The sequence below is a fragment of the Periophthalmus magnuspinnatus genome, chromosome 20 (genome assembly GCF_009829125.3).
Source record: "Periophthalmus magnuspinnatus isolate fPerMag1 chromosome 20, fPerMag1.2.pri, whole genome shotgun sequence".
Classification (NCBI taxonomy): domain Eukaryota; kingdom Metazoa; phylum Chordata; class Actinopteri; order Gobiiformes; family Gobiidae; genus Periophthalmus; species Periophthalmus magnuspinnatus.
In genome coordinates, this window is record NC_047145.1 from 24600937 (window position 1) to 24620042 (window position 19106).

The following is a 19106-nucleotide window of genomic DNA, read 5'->3' on the forward strand; positions in this document are numbered from 1 at the left end:
TATATACAATTTCCTCATGGTGCAAAATTGGGCTGGACGCATTAGTAGCAGTAGTAACTAGTTGGACAGTTTTGATTTGATGAAAACAACATTAAATCTGGTCAAATATTAGTGTGCATTTTGGCTGAAATGTTTCTAAAATGTTGTTTAAAATGTAAAAATCCTCTGAGAAACATGTCGTCATTGTAGCTGATGAGTTTTCTTCAAAAATAAAATTGGAAATGTGTTTAAAAATCGCGTCATAATCTCGTTTGGGTTCATATACTGGACTCTTTGGGCGGGAGGTCGTTGTTGGTCACCGTGGAGACAAGCAGGGGGGCGTGGTCTGAGCAGGAAGTGATGCGGATCTGGCAGATTCGCTCCTCGACGCATCCGGCAGAAAGACGAGCTTCAGCGTCATGGTCCCAGCACTCCTCCACTGTCTCACACAGCTGAGCCAGGCCCTAAAGAGACAAGTGTTAGAACGAGACTAAACCAGGACTAAACCAGGACTAAACCAGGACTAAGCCAGGACTAAACCAGGACTAAACCAGGACTAAGCCAGGACTAAACCAGGAGTAAACCAGGACTAAACCAGGACTAAACCAGGACTAAACCAGGACTAAACCAGAGACTAAACCAAGACTAAACCAGGACTAAACCAGGACTAACCGTGTGTTTGAGCCACTGCTCTTTGAAGGTTGGTCTCAATTTCTTGTGGACCACAATCTCCTGAAGATCCTCCAGAGACGGGTGCTGCCCCACCTCCTCCTCAAAGGGGAGCTGGTACTCATCCACAGGACCTAAACAGAACCAGACCATAGTTAGACCAGGCAGTGTCAGATGCCCTCCCATCCTCCTGGGGTCGGCCATGTCTTGTCAGTCATGTTTTATATTGATGACATCTGTTGCTGAACAGTTTGTATTTATGTAACTTGGCTATAACAATATTGATGTGTAGCGCTGAAAACGTGTGGTCACGATGACATTACCTCCAACTGCAGTAGCCTCATGGTCGGCAGAAAAGACAACACAAATGGAGAATGCCTGCAGATTGCGCTATAAATGGTAAAATTGCCAGAGTTGATGTTGCTATCAAATGTTATCTGGACTGTGAGTGAGGCCAAAGATGACAAGGACTTGGTGTTTAAAAATGTTTTAGAGAAGAATAATTAGCAATTTGTTTGTTTACCTGCTTTACAAGTAAAGCCAAAAGATTTTAGAGAAGTATCAACACTATCCGATAAGATAGTGGCCACCTAGCATCAGCCTCTGTAGACACTGTTGTCATAACGACGCTGTCATTGAGGCTGTATGTACTGCTTGTAACCGGGAGTATACAGTAAACGTTGTTGACTACTACATACAGTCTGTAACGCACATGCTCATTACCACTGTCATGAATCGCGTGTACATATTACAAATTGACTGTTTATTATGGACAAATCTACAGCCTCCATTGGATTATACATATGTATATATTTCCCTCTAATGAATAATGCCAACTGCTAAAACATACTAAGCATTTTCTAACATAAACATGCCATGTGAGTGGAAATCTGATGTAATGAAAGTCTGAATTCAAACTTACCAAAGAGCCTGTCTTTTGCTGGCAGAAGGGCTCTCTGTTCCAATTTACATAAAACTGGGCTATGTGGTGTTGGTTTAAGTCAGGGGTCACCAACCTTTTTTAACCTGAGAGCTACTTTATGGGCACTGAGTCATACGAAGGGCTACCAGTTTGAGACGCTCTTCTGAAATAACACATTTTCTCAGTTTGCCTTTAGTTATACATTATTAATAATGATAAATGATAATCATCTATGTGAACACACTGATCACATTGCAAGACACTGATCACATTAATGATTTCTCAAAAATAATTATCAACAATGAGCAAGGAGGGAAACAGATATCAGTATTCAGCACTTTAACTTTACTAATCTTAGTAATTGATAAATTTCCAGATGACACTTATATCACTACATCTCATAGGAAAAGTGTCCCATTTTCACTATCCATTGACAAACCTTTTTAACAAAACATAAATATTATACATTGCACCATGTTTCATAAAGTTATCAATTATGTAATGTTAAAGAAAAATAAGCTTACATATTTTTAAATAAATCTCGGTTGCGTTGAGTGACTTTTTCACCGGTGTCGTGAAAAAAGCCTGTTGTTTACCCAAAGCTGCGTTTAGCTCTGGGCTTGTTCTGCCCATAGTGCCCGTGGGTAGTTAGAGTGGAGTTTTGTGAGATGTAGTGAAGTGTCCCTCCACATTGTGCCGCTTTGCCATCACCACAGTCGCTCCACAGATGAGATACGCGCAGGTTTCTTTTACAGTCTTAAATCGTTGTGAAAGTGATCTCTTTACTTTCTACCATGTTTTGGAGTAAGAAACTGCATTCAGCGCATCCTCACAGCACTCGCGAGCGGAGCACTGGTTTTGTCACGCGCACAATACTGACCTTTGAAGTGAGTAGGTCAAAGTTCACCTTTAACTTATCTAAACTTCACGTATAATGAACATATGTTTAAGATATTGTCATTTTTAAATCTATATAAACGCAAGGGTGAAAAAATAGCAACAGAATAAAATTAAATTTTAGATGCAGCTCATTAGTGAGTTGTGTTATTTTTAGAACCCGTCTGCGGGCGACTCATGTGGGGCTTGGCGCCCGCGGGCACAGGGTTGGTGACCCCTGGTTTAAGTCATGGAATATTAGACCTGGCTTTGCTTCTATTTAGTTCCATGTCCTATTGTAAATTGGCGTAATAAGGTGTTAAAATTTGGCTTTTACAAAGTCCTGTGTGTGGTCAGGCATGTTTGTAGTGCTGTGTGTGGCCGGACATGTTTGTAGTGCTGTGTGTGGTCGGACATGTTTGTGATGCTGTGTGTGGGCAGACATATTTGTAGTCCTGTACATGGGTGGATATGTTTGTAGTCCTTATGTTAGCAGACATGTTTGTAGTTCTTATGTTAGCAGACATGTTTGTAGTCCTTATGTGAGTAGACATGTTTGTAGTCCTTATGTTAGCAGACATGTTTGTAGTCCTTATGTTAGCAGACATGTTTGAAGTCTTGTACGTGAGCAGACATGTTTGAAGTCTTGTACGTGAGCAGACATGTTTGTAGTCCTTAGGTTAGCAGATATGTTTGTAGTGCTGTGTGTGGTCAGCAATGTTTGTAGTCCTGTATGTGAGCAGACATGTTTGTAATCCTGTGCGTGGTTGTACATGTTTGTAGTGCTGTGTGTGGTCAGACATGTCTGTAGTCCTGTAAGTGGGCAGATACGTTTGTAGTCCTGTACATGGGTGAACATGTTTGTAGTCCTGTACATGATCAGACATGTTTGTAGTCCTTATGATAGCAGACATGTTTGTAGTCCTGTACATAGTCAGACATGTTTGTAGTCCTTATGTTAGCAGGCATGTTTGTGTTTGTTATGTTAGCAGGCATGTTTGTAGTCCTGTGCGTGGGCAGACATGTTTATAGTCTTTGTTAGCATAAATGTTTGTAGTCCTTATCTTAGCAGGCATGTTTGTAATCCTTATGTTAAGAGACGCTTGTAGTCATGTGTGTGGTCGGACATGTTTGTAGTCATGTGTGTGGTCGGACATGTTTGTAGTCTTGTACATGGGCAGACATGTTTGTAGTCCTACCATCGGCAGCCTTGCAGCGGGACACAAGCTCCCACAATACCAGGCCTAGCGCGTACATGTCGATCCTGAGGAACGAGTCTCTCTGGAAGTTTATGGCCCCCTCCAATACCTCTGGAGCCATGTACCGCCGCGTTCCCACCTGAGCATACAGTAGAAGGGTTACATCAGTACTACAGTGGGACTAAAGCAGGGCTAAAGCAGGGCTAAAGCAGAACTGAACCAGGGCTAAAGCAGGACGGGACCAGGACTAAACCAGGACTAAACCAGAACTAACCTAGAACTAAACTAGGACTAAACCAGGACTAAACCCTCTGTGATGGAGTGTGGTGGTATTGTTGCATAAAATGTTAAATGTTGCATTCAAGGGCAGCTCACCTGTCCGTGCGTTTCTCCAGGAGGGATCCCCGGCTCAAACAGAACCGCAAGACCAAAATCTCCGATCACGGCAGTGAGGTCTGAACGCAGCATCACATTCTTACTCTTAAAGTCCCTGAAAAGACAAAACACACACATTAAGCACAGACGACTCAGCATGACAAGACTTGACTAGAACTAAAGTTAAAAAACAATACAATAGTTGATTATAAGACTTCCATGATTCCTTCCTTGCTCTGTTACCATCTGTTGGTGGGATAACTTTGTACCACAGTTGCTCTGGGATAGACTTACAGAGTTGTGGCTACCAATCTATATCAACTGTCTCTGACCATCACCAAGGTAATGCCTAAAGACACAATGGCAGTATGCATGGGTTTCAGCTTCCTGTTATATGCAGCATTTTGAGGACTTTAAATTTGTTTAAACCATGAATTACATAGAACTAAACCAGAACTATACCAGGACTAAACCAGGTCTACAAAAACTCTATAACTGGTCTAAGTCTCCCCTGAATGACCTGTGAGCGATGGCAGGCTTGGGCCCATCCTTGGTCCGGGGCAGGTCTTCATGGAGGAAGGCGAGGCCACAGGACATGGACTCAGCGATGAGACAGAGCTCAGACCAGCTCACCACATTCCCCTTTAAGAAGTCACACAGAGAGCCCTGTGGAGAGGACAGACAGGTGAGACAGGTGAGACAGGTAAGGGCAGGTGGGACAGGTGAGGACAGGTAAGACAGGAGAGGGCAGGTGAGACAGGAGAGGATAGGTGAGGACAGGTGAGATAGGAGACAGGAAAGAACAGGTGAGACAAGAGAGACAGGAGAGGACAGGTGAGACAGGAGAGGACATCATATACAATGCACTGAATAGCAGCAAGTCGCTTTTATATATATATAGTGTATAATATAAAATAAAGATAATCTGTAGCAGTGTGAAGAGACAGGCACTTATCATTTTGCTTATGTCTAATGACAGGAGAGACTGTGTGGTACTCCGACTTGTAGGCAAAGGCCTACTGTAATAAGCTCTGGGCCTTTTAGATGTGCCAATGCACCTGAAGACCACAGCGCACATCCAGAGTGCTTCTGTCTGTGCATAACCAGATGTATACACAGACCCACTCTGGGTGCGCTCTGGGTGCACATGGTCATGCCCCTAAAGCCTTTACAGGCTTTGGGCTGTTGGGCATGTCGAGGTGCACCTTATTCAATGGTTGGGGGCACGGATCATAACATATTAAAGGCTGTGTGCCTGGACACTTCAGTCTCGCTCCAAGACATCCCAAAATTCTGCTTTATATTTTGGACTTCAAAAAAAACCTGGTGCCAAAATTGTTCACTGTGTAGATCCAGAGCTATAGTTTATAGCCACCGATTCCCTCATGGAAATCCATGGGATCCAAAATGAGTCATAGGCTTGGGACCTGTGTATTTTGCTCTGCTCTGAGCCTAGAAGCAGCATGTTTCTGATACATGAGGTTGGAGCAGTTTGGGTTCCACATATGTTGTTCTGTGTGTTCTGTGGAGGGCATGGCACCATGGAGGGCGTGTGACCAGCACACCTGAACACAGGGTGCCAAGGAGTGAACCAGCCACGGTGCCCACACACTGCCTCGGGGTGAGGAGAAGGGACGTGGCTCACTGAACAATCTTGGAAAACAAGAGGAAGCTGGGAGCCTTATCATGGGTCATTATGCCCCTACTGTAATTTCTCTGACTCACCTTCAGCACTGATAAGCATTTGATTGGCTTGATCTCTGTGTTTGGACTGTCCTAAAATGCGATGTTCATCTGATGCACAGTATGGTCTGCCTCCTCATTGGAATAGAGAGTAGGAGGGCCTGGTTTATGAGGAAATAAACACATACCCGCTGGTGAAACTCTGTGATGAGCCAGAGTTCAGCCTCTAGAGGGCCCCCTCGTCTCTCAGCTCCCACGAACCTTAGAATGTTCTCATGTCTAAGACCCGGAGTCGAGAAGATCTGGTGCTCGTTCTCCCATGAGGCCTTGTTCTGGAGACGATCAAAGAAAAAACAAAGAAAAGACCAGGGTTAGACCAGGTTTAGACCAGAGAGAGAGACCAAAGTCAGAGACCAGGGTTAAGATCAGGTTTAGATCAAGACTTCAACAGAGACTATACACTGGGACTAAAGATGGTTTAAAATCCAAACTAAACCAGAAATAAACCTTGATTAAACCAGGTCTAAATCAGGAGTAAACAAAGACTACAGCAGGACTAGATCAGGACTAAACCAGGTCTAAACCAGAACTAAACCCTGACTAAACCAGATCTAAATCAGACCTAACTAAAGACTAAACCAGGTCTAAAGGAGAACTAGAGCAGGGCTAGTGCAGAACTGGAGCAGATCTAAACCAGGTCAAACCAGGACTAAAACCAGGAACAAACCAGGTCTAAGTTAGGCCTAAACGAAGTCTAAACAAAGTCTAATCCAGGTCTAAACCTGGACTAAACCCGGACTAAACCAGGTGTAAACCAGGTCTAAATCAGGTCTAATCCAGGTCTAAACCCGGACTAAACCAGGTCTAAACCAGGTCTAATCCAGGCCCTGAGCACTGACCTGGATGGGGAAGATCTTGACGGCCACATACTCGTTGATCATCTGAGCTCTCCACACGCAGCCAAAGCGCCCCCTGGCTTTTACCTCCAGTAACTGCAGTGGTTTGAGGCCGAGCAGAGGAGACGGGGGAGGAGCAGGGTCCTGGGAGGGGCAGGGGAGATTTTACATTATATTTAAGTTATATTTTATATTTAATACTTATACTTAATATTTAATATTATACTTATATACTTATATTTAATATTTATACTTAAAATGCACACAAATGAATAAACACTGTAGCCTAGTTTTTCCATGTATTTGAGCAAAATCTGTCTTGCCCCAGTGCAAAATCAAATCAAAATAACTTATTTATTCATTAGGAACTTTAATTGCAGACAGAGCGCCAGCGCAAGTAGGGATACAAGGCACATTCATCAACTCATCAATAATAAATATAACAATAAAACATCCAGAGACATCAAGCACTACCTCAGAGCAGAGCTCCAGTCACAACAGCCATTTAGCCGGCTGAAGCTGGATATGGCCCTCTTAATCCCAAGAGGGAGAGACATGAACCTACGCCCCCATGGTAAGTGGCTGTAGTGTGGGTGTAGTGTGTGAGGTGTTCGAGGAGATCTGTGTGCCTTTTCCTATCTTAATGTAGATGGTGGTGAGTGACTCCTGTTGCTGTCCAATGATTGTGCTGCTGATTTGCTGATGTTGTGTGTTGCGATGGGTGAAACTGAGGGAACCAATCCAGATATATTGTATAAGCATTTCTCGAGGTTAATAAGTGCATCGTGTACTGTCTGCATCTAATTATAAAGCACTTTATTGTCTGAGAAATAGGAAGTATGTTGTTAGCATGCTAGTTGTTGGTAGCTTTACCGTGACAGCAAAAGTCCACTCTGCTCTCTGAAAATTGTGAAAAGTGCTTATAAATTCATTGCGGTTAATAAATAGGATGTTCTGAATGCATAAGGTCAGTGAGGAATAACTTTGCACCACTGAAAACTGTTTAAAATTAACTACTTTTGTTTTTTGCGTTCAACAGTAAAAATCAGGTATAGCTCCTTTAATGCATTTTAATGTCATATTTGTTAACAAAGAAAATGATTGTGGTGTAGTGACACTGAATGGCCACACAAGGGCACTGCTTTCATAACCTTGGTCACAGTGTGTGGAAGGCTGAGAATGTGCCAGATCCAGGCATGTTTTTGTTGAGATGTGACACTATCCAAATCTGACAAAAACATGCCTGTTTTGGTGAGAGATTTACTGCCATATATTGGGGATGCTAAGAGAACTTTAGATATGCTAGTATGCTACCATTTTCCTTTGTTCCTTTCAAAATCTCTTGAGAAGACTTTGGTGCAAATCATTATCATCATCAAAAATTAACATAAAAGTGCTCAATAACCGCATCATGTTGTCCACACTGAAAAAAACAAAGGACCAAAGGATTTGTAGTTTGCTTTGTTTTTTATCTGTTGCTCCACTACAGCCATGCAAACCAGTAGTGACCCAGCAGCCTATCGTGTTACCTTCATATATTGTCTCTACTTACAATTAAATTTTTGCCAATATTGGTGCTACGTGTGAGGGGGTGGGGGTCTGTGTGCGTGCCCTTAGTGTGTTTTGGTACCTCCATAATGTCAACATGTCCGTAGGGGGGCTTGCGGTGGCGGTACATCCACACAGCGGTGAGTAGAGTCAGGCAGAGGAGCAGCCCGGGCAGCAGACAGTAAACCAGCACGTTTAAGAGTCCCAACGAAGGAGGGGGGGCTTTGATCATAAACAAATGCACAAAGTACGACAGTTAGTACTACAACCAGGACTGAACGTGGACTGAACCAGGGCTAAATTAGGAGTAAACCGGAACTTAACCAGAACTAAACCAATAATAAAGTAGGACTGAACCCAAACTAAAGTCAAACTAAACCCGGAATAAACAGGACTCAATTAGGACTAAACCGAGGACTGAACCAGGGACTAAACCAGGTACTAAACCAGAGATTAAACCGGGTCTAAACCTGGACTCACGGGGGCTGGTGGGGTCGGGGAGGTGGGTGAACTTCTCGTTGCAGAAGTTTCCTTCACAGCAGCAGAAGAAAACCTGAGGAGAGCCTTCAGTGGCCACACACTCCTGTCTGTAACAGAACAAACAAATTACTACAATTTAAAAAAAAAGTTTGTCATTCTATTGGGGTTGTCAAAGTATCAAAATTCAAATACAAATTGATACTAAAACTGGCATCGAAACTAGATACTCATTGTTTGCAGGTATCGGTACTAGAAAAGTCCGATTCACAGGACAGAAATTAACCTTTCTTGATTAAGTTTATAATGATGTTGAGCTGTATGTTTCACAAGTATAAGACACATAGACTAGTATACACCCATGGACCACTATGAACCTACTGCACACTGAGGATTACACACATACAACGCACATGGGAATAGAACACAAAGTACTACCATTTAATTTGGAAAATCACAGTATATTGTCTAAAGAAAGAGGGTTTTTCATTATCATTGTGGTATCGGAATTGGTATCGACTATCTATTCCTTGGTATCGACAACACTACATTCTAGTAACGTCTAACATGGCCTATATGGCACAAGGGCTACTCTTATGTTAATCTGCTCTGGCTCTCCTCCTGTCTGCTCCTTTCGGCTCCTGTCTCCTCACCTGTCGTAGCAGTTGAAGTCGTCGAGCCAGCAGCCTTTTTTCACGAGTTCGATAGTTCCCGTGTTGTTCCTCCAGGAGGCGTAGCAGTGAGAGCGCTTGTCCACCTCGTCCTCACATCGCTCAACCCCGCTCTGGTTGGTCTTCTCCAGCTCAAAGTTCACGTTGTAGTACACACATTCCCGAGTCTCACCCTGAACAAGACTCAGACCTGAACAGAACACAGAAGAGCAGAGGAGAGGGTCAGAGGAGCAGAGGAGAGGGTCAGAGGAGCAGAGGAGAGGGTCAGAGGAGAGAGTCAAAGGAGCAGAGGAGGATGATCACCAGGTTAATGCATAATAAGATCTCATTTTCAGTCTCTGTTTTCCCTCCTCCTCTCCCTTTGTCCTTCTCTTCCTTTCACTCTCTCCTCTGTTCTTCCTCGTCTCTCATTTCTCTTGCTCCCCCCCTCTCTTTCTCTTCTCTTCTTCCTCTTCTCCCTCTCTCCTCTCTTCCTTTCCCTCTCTGTTTCCGTAGTGAACTTTGTGAAAGTCTCTCTGGACTTTTTAATTGAGAATCTGTAAATGTCAGATTCAGACCGGGGTTCGTTAGGTCTGAGCGTCTCCACGGAAACAAGGCCCGCCTCCTGCATACGAATGACCTCATGAATATTAACAAGGGGTTAGGAGACGAGGTTAGGGGCTAGGAGGTAAGGTGAGGGGCTAGGAGGCGAAGTGAGGAGGTAGGAGGCGAAGTGGGGAGATAGGAGATGAAGTGAGGAAGTAGGAGATGAAGTGAGGAAGTAGGAGATGAAGTGAGGAAGTAGGAGATGAGGAGGTAGGAAATGAAAAGAGGAGGTAGAAGATGAGGTAGGAGGCAAGGAGGTAGGAGGTGAAGTGAGGAGGTAGAAGGCACGGTGAGGAGGTAGGAGATGAAGTGAGGAGATAGGAAATGAAAAGAAGAGGTCTGAGACAAGAAATTGGGAGATGAAGTGAGGAGATAAGAGACAAGGAGCTAGGAGGTTAGGGGCTAAGAGGTGAGGTGAGGAAATAGACACCAATACTGTGCCCTGGGACAAACTGACAGAAGTGAGGCTGCCAATCTGCACTATCAGCCCCTCTGACCACCAGCACTCACACACACCAGTGAGTGAAGGGTCTTGCCTGAGGACACAACAACAGTATGTACTAGAGCCACTGCTGCCCCACTGTGGCACCTGGTGTTCCCTACAGTCTCCCATCCAAGTACTAACTCTGCCCAGCCCTGCTGAGCTTCTCAGATCTGATGAGATCAGGCTTTGGCAACTGGTTCAGTCCTGGTTTAGTCCCTGTTTTAGTCCTACTTAAGTGCTGTGTGTCAGATGCCCTCCCTGCGTGTCAGATGCCCTCCCTGCGTGTCAGATGCCCTCCCTGCGTGTCAGATGCCCTCCCTGTGTGCCAGATGCCCTCCCTGTGTGCCAGATGCCCTCCCTGTGTGTCAGATGCCCTCCCTGTGTCTCCATGGGGTCTTATTCAGTGTAAAAGCTGCTAACCCTGTAGCTTACACGTCTGTAAACATGTTCTGAAATGCATGAGATTCAGATTTCAGTCTCTCTCAGATGTAACGCTGCTGGACGCATTTAAAGTGACTGTGACTGAATGCTGATATTAAAATATAAATAACAATCAAATCCCCCTGGCGACACTTTTGTGATTTGGATGAAAATAGAAACATCTGATTCTCAGGATCATCAGAGGAACGTGTGCAAAGAGCTTGATGACCTCTGACCTCTGCGTCTACTTTTAAACAAAGCACTCTCCCTCCTTACTCCCCTCTCTCTCTTCCCCCTTTCACCTGCTACTCTGCTCTCCATTTCTCTCTCTCCCCCATCTCTCTCCCTTTACCCCCTTCCTCCTTTTTTGCCACCCTCTCTCCCTCTCTCTTTCCCTCTCTTTCATCTCTCTCTTTTTTCTCAGCCTCTCTGTCCTCTCCACCCTCTGTTTCACTGTCTGTCCTTTTCTCTCCCTCCCACCTTTCTTCCTCCCCCTTCACCCATCTTCCCTCCCCCTCTCTCTCATTTGCATGTGACCCCTGTGCCTGATGGGGTCGTAGTTCAGAGGTCATGCATACACATGTAAATCTGCACATGTGAACAGAAGGGGGAGGGGCTGCAGCTGGAGTCTGGTATGAACATAAGATGTCTGAAAACAAACTTTTATTGGGAGAAACTCAATGTGTCCGGCCAGGTCTAATCTAGGCCTAAAAAAGGTCTATAAAAGAAGTATTCCGGGTCTAATCCAGGACTAAACCAGGTCTATAACGGGACTATTCCAGGTCTAATCCAGGAATAAACCAGGTCTATAACGGGACTATTACAGGTCTAATCCAGGAATAAACCAGGTCTATAACGGGACTATTCCAGGTCTATAACAGGACTATCCCAGGTCTAATCTAGGACTAAACCAGGTCTATTAACAGGACTATTTCAGGTCTAATCTAGGACTAAACCAGGTCTATAACGAGACTATTTCAGGTCTAATCTAGGTCTAAACCAGGTCTATGATGAGACTATTTCAGGTCTAATCCAGGACTAAACCAGGTCAATTAACAGGACTATTCCAGGTCTAATCTAGGTCTAAACCAGGTCTATAACGAGACTATTTCAGGTCTAATCCAGGACTAAACCAGGTCAATTAACAGGACTATTTCAGGTCTAATCTAGGTCTAAACCAGGTCTATAACGAGACTATTTCAGGTCTAATTTATGACTAAACCAGGTCTATTAACAGGACTATTTCATGTCTAATCTAGGGCTAAACTAAAAGTGGACTATATCATTTCCACTGTAGTTCTAAATCAGAAATTATTCCAAATTATGACAAAAAATAGGATCAAATGAAACTGTAAATGAGTCAAACCCACAAACTTTAGGGCTGTCCTAGTGCCACCTGCAGGAGCTCGTACCACAACACTGAAGGAAAGTTCCTAGTTAATGAATTTTGTTCACTGATACATTTTTCTTCTTCTGGTATTTTTTTTTTTTTAAGTAAAAATGTTTGTGTTAATTTTAAAGAGGGGGTATTAAGTGAAATAATTTTTGAGTTTGAGTCATTTAGCAATCTCTTTCAGACCTATTCAAGCATTCCTCACAGTTTAGCTGTAAGATTTGTCCACACAACAATTCACCATAAATATTTAAAACTATGATAAACAACTTGACAAACCTGATGTGATGTGCAGTAGTTTCATTAGTGGGATGCACGCTGATTGTAATGTGGAAGTGCTCTGACGGGGAGTGACCTTTGGCTCAAAGTGTCAAAAACACTTTCATAAGTGAAACTTTGAAAACATATTAATACATTGTTTTTAGCAAATTTAGGGGATCAAACTGCCAATCTTTGGGTTTGTAGGCAAATGCTGTTCTACTGAGTCAGTGCAATCCCGATATAATTTATAGAAGGGTCAAATTAAATATTGTCGTTTTTGGCCAGTAATTTCAAACTCAAATTCAATACTAAGGAATAGACTCGATACTCAATACCGATTCTGATACCACGATGATAATAAAAATATTCTTTCTTTAAACATTGGACTGTGAATTTCGCACTAAATGGTACTATTTTTTCTCTATTCCATGTGTGTTATATGTGTGTAATCCCTCAGTGTGCAGCAGGTTCATAGTGGTCCATGTGTGTACACTAGTGTGTGTCTTATACTTGTGTAACATACACAGAGACACATCATTATAAACATATTCAGGAAAGGTTTGGTTTTGTCCTGTCAGTGGGACTTTACCTGCTCAAATGAGGATCTTGTTTCGATACTAGTTTTAGTGTCGACTAGTATCTGATTTTTGATACTTTTGACAGCCCTTGTCTAGTACAGTTTATCAAATGGAATCATGTTAGACCTCGACAGGTAAAACCACTTCTCATATTTTTTTTTTAATATTTAGCACATTATGAACATTTAGACTAGGACTGTGCAATTAATCACATTTTAATCAAGATTAAGCCTTGTCTAATGGTCAGTGATCAGCTTGGGTCTTTTTAAACCCCGGGCCTTTCTGTGTGGAGTTTGCGTGTTCTCCCTGTGTTTGTGTCGAGATTGTATGTTCTCTCTGTGTCCGTGTGGAGTTTGTGTGTTCTCGCTGTATCTGTGTGGAGTTTGTGTGTTCTCCCTGTATCTGTGTGGAGTTTGCATGTTCTCTCTGTGTCTGTGTGGGTTTCCTCCATCAACCAAAAGCATGCACAATGGGTCAAATCCTCCAGTCGAGGTCGTCCAAACCAAGACTAGCCCAAGATCTGGAGTGCCACTGCTCCTGACAGGTTTAACCCAGAGACACTGAAGGATGGGTCAAATGCAGAGGACACATTTCCCTGTGGGACAATACAGTGTGCCTTATCCTTAAAGGGGGTATTTTACCTCTATGGGATATGAACTGTAACATATTTAGATCACCATGTCACTGTTATTGTTTTGAAAATGCTATATTCGCCCAAAACAATGTATCAACATGTTTAAAAAGTTTCACTTTCATTTTTGACACCCTTAGTTGTCCCTCCCTTAGCTCCTCGCTCTAAGTCACTCCCCTTTCAGATGGACATCACAACACATCAGTGTGCATCTCACTAATGATACTACTGCACATCATATCAGGTTTGCGAAGTTGTTGTGTACAGTTTTGTGTCAAGCCTTTTATATTTATGAAGAATTGTCGTGTGGAAGCATGGGTGATGTAGGTTTGTGGGTAGAGCCTTGTACAGAATCTTACAACTCACTGTAAGGAGGGTTTGAATAGGGACCAGGAGAGATAGCTAAAATGCTAAAATATTCATGGATAACACATAAAACCTAATCAAGCAGGTTTCTGATGAGGGAACAACATTATAACATGATAGAAAGCTCCTAAAACTGATCCAAAGTCTTTCTGTTTTTAGTTCGACATCAAATCAAAAATGATCAATGCTCAATATGAGACATTGTTCATTTTATATCATATCACTCCTATAGTCCTATAGAACAAAGTGCAGGAAAACACAGCGGGGAGGGACCAGGACCAGATTTGGACTAGACCAGGATCAGACCAGACAACATCTGCCCCAAAAACCTCCCCCTCCCTCCTCCCCTCACCCCTGCACACTCACACACAGCCCCTCCCCTCTGGGTCACACAGAAAAGTCCTTCGTCTCATTCTTACACAGAGCAACCCATCTGTCACTGAACCAGGACTGAACCAGGACTGAACCAGGACTGAACCAGGACTGAACCAGGACTGAACCAGGACTGAACCAGCACTAAACTAAGACTAAACAGGACTAAACCAGGTCTAAACCAGAGAATGTACCAGGACTAAACCAGCACTAAACTGGGACTAAGCCAGGACTAAACCAGGAGTAAACCATAGACTGAATCAGGACTAAAATACCATGCATGAAAAGAAGTAAGGAAGTGCATGTGGGGTGATTGATGGGGGTCAGTGGGTGTAAGGGGAGGCTCAGTCTAGACCACAGAGAGAATGCATTCAGAGAAACCTCTGATGCAAGAGTCAGATGCCCTCCCACTCTCCTCCCACCCTCCTCCCACCCTATATCTCTGTGTCAGATGCCCTCCCACCCTCTTTTATCCCTGAGTGTCAGAAGGAATGCATTTTTTTTGTTCTCATTGCAATAATTACATTAAGTTTTGAAAGAAAGATTCAGTCAACAAGTCCCATTTTAAACCAGGAGCATTCACATCTGAGAAACTGAAATCTGAACATTAAACTAATCCGAGAATCCCATGCATTTCAAAACATGTTTGTAGAGATCTAAACTACAGGGTTTGCAGCTTTTACACAGAATAAGACCCTATGGAGACACAGGGAGGGCATCTGACACACAGGGATTTGTGAAACTCAACAGTTCAGACTGAATCTGAGGAAAGTGCAGAACTGAGCAACAGGAAATACAGCAGAGACCAGGACTAAACCGGGACTAAACCAAGTAAATTAACCTGAACTGGGACAAAACCAGGACCTGCCTGAGTCTAGTCTCAACAGGGACTGAAACAAGGTCAGATACAAGCTCAAAAACTCAGATGGTTCAGTGTACACACATTTACACACATGTGCACACAGGTACACACAGCTACACACACACAGACACTTAAAGGAGACAACAACAACAGGGAACAGAGAATCTAACTCTCAACGTCTGGTGAGTGGGTACCTGTCCAACCACTGCACCACAGCTGCCACAGGTCTCGCTATGCAGCAGTAAGTGGCCTGTCCTCAGTGTGAGCCTGGACCAACAGCTCCCATTCACGCTGTGACACCTGATCTCTGACCCCTACACCATGTGACAGTGGAAAAGTTCATGAGTGACTTGGGGCATTTGGTGAAAGTCTGCTCCATAAAAGTGTTGAACAAAGTCATCTCCTCACATCCCTGTCATGATACAGCTGGTTATAATGAGGTTATAAAGTATAGAAGCCCTCAGGGACGTGCGCAAGAGGTGCAGCAGGAGCGAGCCCGAGCAAGAGGACTCTCTCTCAATCAGAGGACAGCAGACAGCCCGGCCCTGGGCTCCGGGACAGAGCCGAGGAGAGAGCCCGGGGAGGAGGACTCTCTCCCGGCCAGTGAACAGTAGACAGTCCGGGCCCTGTGCTCCGGGCCCCGTGCTCTGGGCCCCGTGCTCCGGGACCGCGGTGTGTGTCTGATCTCCGCCTCCGTCACTCTCACTACGCGCACGTGCCTCCTCCATTCACCTCTCTGCAGAGCTGTAGTAAAGCGCGTGCACGACTTGGCTGCACGAACACGCGCACCCGCAGACAATAAACCCACACGTGCACGCGCACACATCCCCACTGACGCACGCGTGGATCAGGGATGGAGGAGAGAGCGGTCCTCCGTTTGAGAAGCGAAATGAGGACACGGCCGCGGATCCTCAGCTCACCCCGCTGCTCTGGAGCTCTACTCGGCCTGCGAGGCTCACACACGCCCCCTGCACAGTCCACATGCACCCAGTACCCACAGGCACCCATCAGCACCCATCAGCACCCACCCAGCACCCACAGGCACCCACAAACCGTCCTGAAGCCCTCTTACCCGAGCACAAAGCGCCCAGCAGCAGCAGCAGCGCGGAGCAGGTGATCCGAGGATAGAGGCTCATTTTGCTGCTCGTGTTCCGCTCCGTGTCCCGCTGTCTGCATGAACACGCACGCTCCGCGGTGCTTCTCCGCTCCGGGCTTTGTGTGCAGCTCTGCCCGTGTAATCCAAGCGCAAACCCAGTGTATTCCTTGTTTCTTTCGCGCTGCTTCACCCCCAGAGCTCCATGGCGACCCGGGGTCCGTCCTCACATCCAGCCGAGGAGCAGGCTCCACGGGGCGGGTAGCGCAGTGGAAGCAGCCCGCTGTCCGGCCCGTGTGCTCCGGTTCTCCAGCTTAATCCGCTCTGCTCCGCGCTCTCTCGGTGTGTGGCTCTCTCCGTGTGTCTGTGGCGAGGGGCTGCTGGGGACACGAGAGCTCTGCGTCAAGTTACACGTGCCACTCACGCACCACACACGCATCCGCTTCCAGAATAAAAGCACATGTCTTTGTTAGAGTTTCTCAGAGGAGAATGTGATACTAATTCTGTCTTAGTTGTAAGAAATGTTCAAAAGCCAAACCCACAAATGTTTCACTGATCATTTCTGTTAGTGACAAGCTCCATTCTCCCGCTGGATTTATCCATAACATACATTAATTAATTAACAGACATTAGACATTTGACCTCTCAGTCTAACACTGCAGGGATGTAGAGGAATGGGAGGGCATCTGACAAAAAAGGATACAAGCCCAGGTCCCAACCAAATTGACTGAGGGTGCATCCAAGTTTCAAAGTGGTGTAAATACAATACAATTATTTTACCTGCCTAAAATGAGGGTGCAAACACTTTTAAATGAGGATAGAACGCACCTGGGCATGCAGGGATATGGGAGGGTGGGAGGGCATCTGACGCAGAGGGATATCGGGGGGTGGGAGGGCATCTGACATGTATAGATTTTAAAGGTAATTATTATTCAAAACTATTTATCTAATATCACCACGCCTATGCACTGAACCATATCTAAACAAGGACTTAATTGGATCTAAACCGAAACAGAATCTGCACTGTACCAGGACTAAACCTGGTCTAAACCAGGTCTAAACCAGGACTAAACCAGGACTAAACCAGGTCAGAATAAATCGAATAGTAAAGTACCATTCCGGGGCTTTTATTGTGGCAGGATGAACCGGAACGTGCCGTGCGCCACCGTGTGCGTGGACGCAGCCGTGAGCTGGAGCCTGGAGCTCCAAGAGGGCACTGGAAAGAGATTCTGTAATTCTATTAGCAAAGTCTGAGGTGAAGAGCGTCATTGGTGAAAATATATATTTAAAGTATGGTGGCCAAAGTGGGACCAAGACAGAGAGAGGAGACATCTTTATTCACTCTGCACAGAACAGGCCGACACCACACTGGACACTGATACATGTCCCGTTATGGAGACACAGAATGTTTTAAAGACTGTGGGAGGTACTTACATGAGAGACTTAGAGCGAGGCTGTTTCAATATATTCATCCACAACAAAGATGTGTTGGACTGGTGCTGCAGCAGGTCTGCAAGAAAGTATTTCTTTTCTTTTTTTACTGGAAACTGGATTGTAGGTGAGGATAGTTTTTTGTTTGTTTTTTGTTAATGGCACTAGATGGCGGTAATACAAGTTCTTGGATGTGAGCCGCCGTTAAACTCCACAGAAGAAGAAGAACAGAACCGAGTCCAAAATGGCTCCTGCTCCAGAGAACCAGAGGCACGAGACAGACCAGGACTAAACCAGGACTAAATCAGAGACTAAACCAGGACTAAACCAGAGACTAAACCAGGACTAAAGCAGAGACTAAACCAGGACTAAACCAGAGACTAAACCAGGACTAAAGCAGGACTGAATCTGGACTAAAGCAGGACTAAAGCAGGACTAAACCAGGACTGACCCAGGACTAAATCAGGACTGAACAAGGACTAAACCAGGACTAACTAAGGACTGAACCCGGACTAAAGCAGAACTGAACCAGGACTGAATCTGGACTAAAGCAGGACTAAACCAGGACTAAACCAGGACTGACCCAGGACTAAATCAGGACTAAACCAGGATTGAACCAGGACTGACCCAGGACAGACCCGGGACAGACCCGGGACTTAACCAGGACTAAATCGGGACTAAACCAGGACTAACTAAGGACTGAACCAGGACTGAATCTGGACTAAAGCAGGACTAAACCAGGACTAAATCAGAACTGAACCAGGACTGAATCTGGACTAAAGCAGGACTAAACCAGGACTGACCCAGGACTAAATCAGGACTAAACCAGGATTGAACCAGGACTGACCCGGGACTAAACTAGGACTAACTAAGGACTGAACCAGGACTGAATCTGGACTAAAGCAGGACTAAACCAGGACTGAACCAGGGCTAAGTCAGGACTGAACCAGGACTGAACCAGGACTAACTCAGGACTAACTCAGGACTAAAGCAGGACTAAAGCAGGACTAAAGCAGGACTAAAGCAGGACTAAAGCAGGACTAAAGCAGGACTAAACCAGCCTTCTGACGCTTGAGTGCAGCATCAGGCGGTAGTGACCTGATTTCTGAAGTGTTTGGGCTGAGACTGATGAAAGAACAGAGCCCCCACTGAGAATCTAACCCACAACCTCCCACTGAGACACAAGGATAACAACTCTGCCACAGACACTCAAGGAGCACACTCCACTCAGAGAGGTCAGGAGTCGAACCCACAACCTTTTAAATAAATCAAAAATGTTTACAGTCTGTATGTTCTGGGGGCATGTGAGTATTCCTAGAGGAGACAATTATTCTT

The 19106-nt window shown here is 44.8% G+C and overlaps 1 protein-coding gene across 1 annotated transcript; it reads right to left on the reverse strand.

Moving 5' to 3' along the window:
* Nucleotides 1-152: 152 nt before the first annotated feature.
* On the reverse strand, nt 153-16401 carry LOC117388523 (activin receptor type-2B-like). The gene is made up of 11 exons (XM_055230307.1): nt 16320-16401; nt 9278-9485; nt 8628-8734; nt 8230-8369; nt 6603-6743; nt 5892-6035; nt 4541-4686; nt 4021-4135; nt 3646-3784; nt 652-782; nt 153-443 (listed from the first exon to the last, which is right to left on the reverse strand). Exons 1-11 carry the CDS (start codon nt 16381-16383, stop codon nt 258-260), a joined length of 1521 nt encoding a protein of 506 aa, XP_055086282.1. The 5' UTR covers nt 16384-16401; the 3' UTR covers nt 153-257.
* Between the last annotated feature and the right edge of the window lie 2705 nt (nt 16402-19106).

Excerpts from the sequence above, each read along its gene's own strand:
- LOC117388523 (XM_055230307.1), bottom strand. The coding sequence starts at position 16,383 with ATGAGCCTCTATCCTCGGATCACCTGCTCCGCGCTGCTGCTGCTGCTG. Across the intron at positions 8,735-9,277 it reads GACTTCAACTGCTACGACAG|ACAGGAGTGTGTGGCCACTG; the intron begins GTGAGGAGACAG and ends GTTCTGTTACAG. Across the intron at positions 8,370-8,627 it reads CCCCGACCCCACCAGCCCCC|CCCCCCCTCCTTCGTTGGGA; the intron begins GTGAGTCCAGGT and ends TTATGATCAAAG.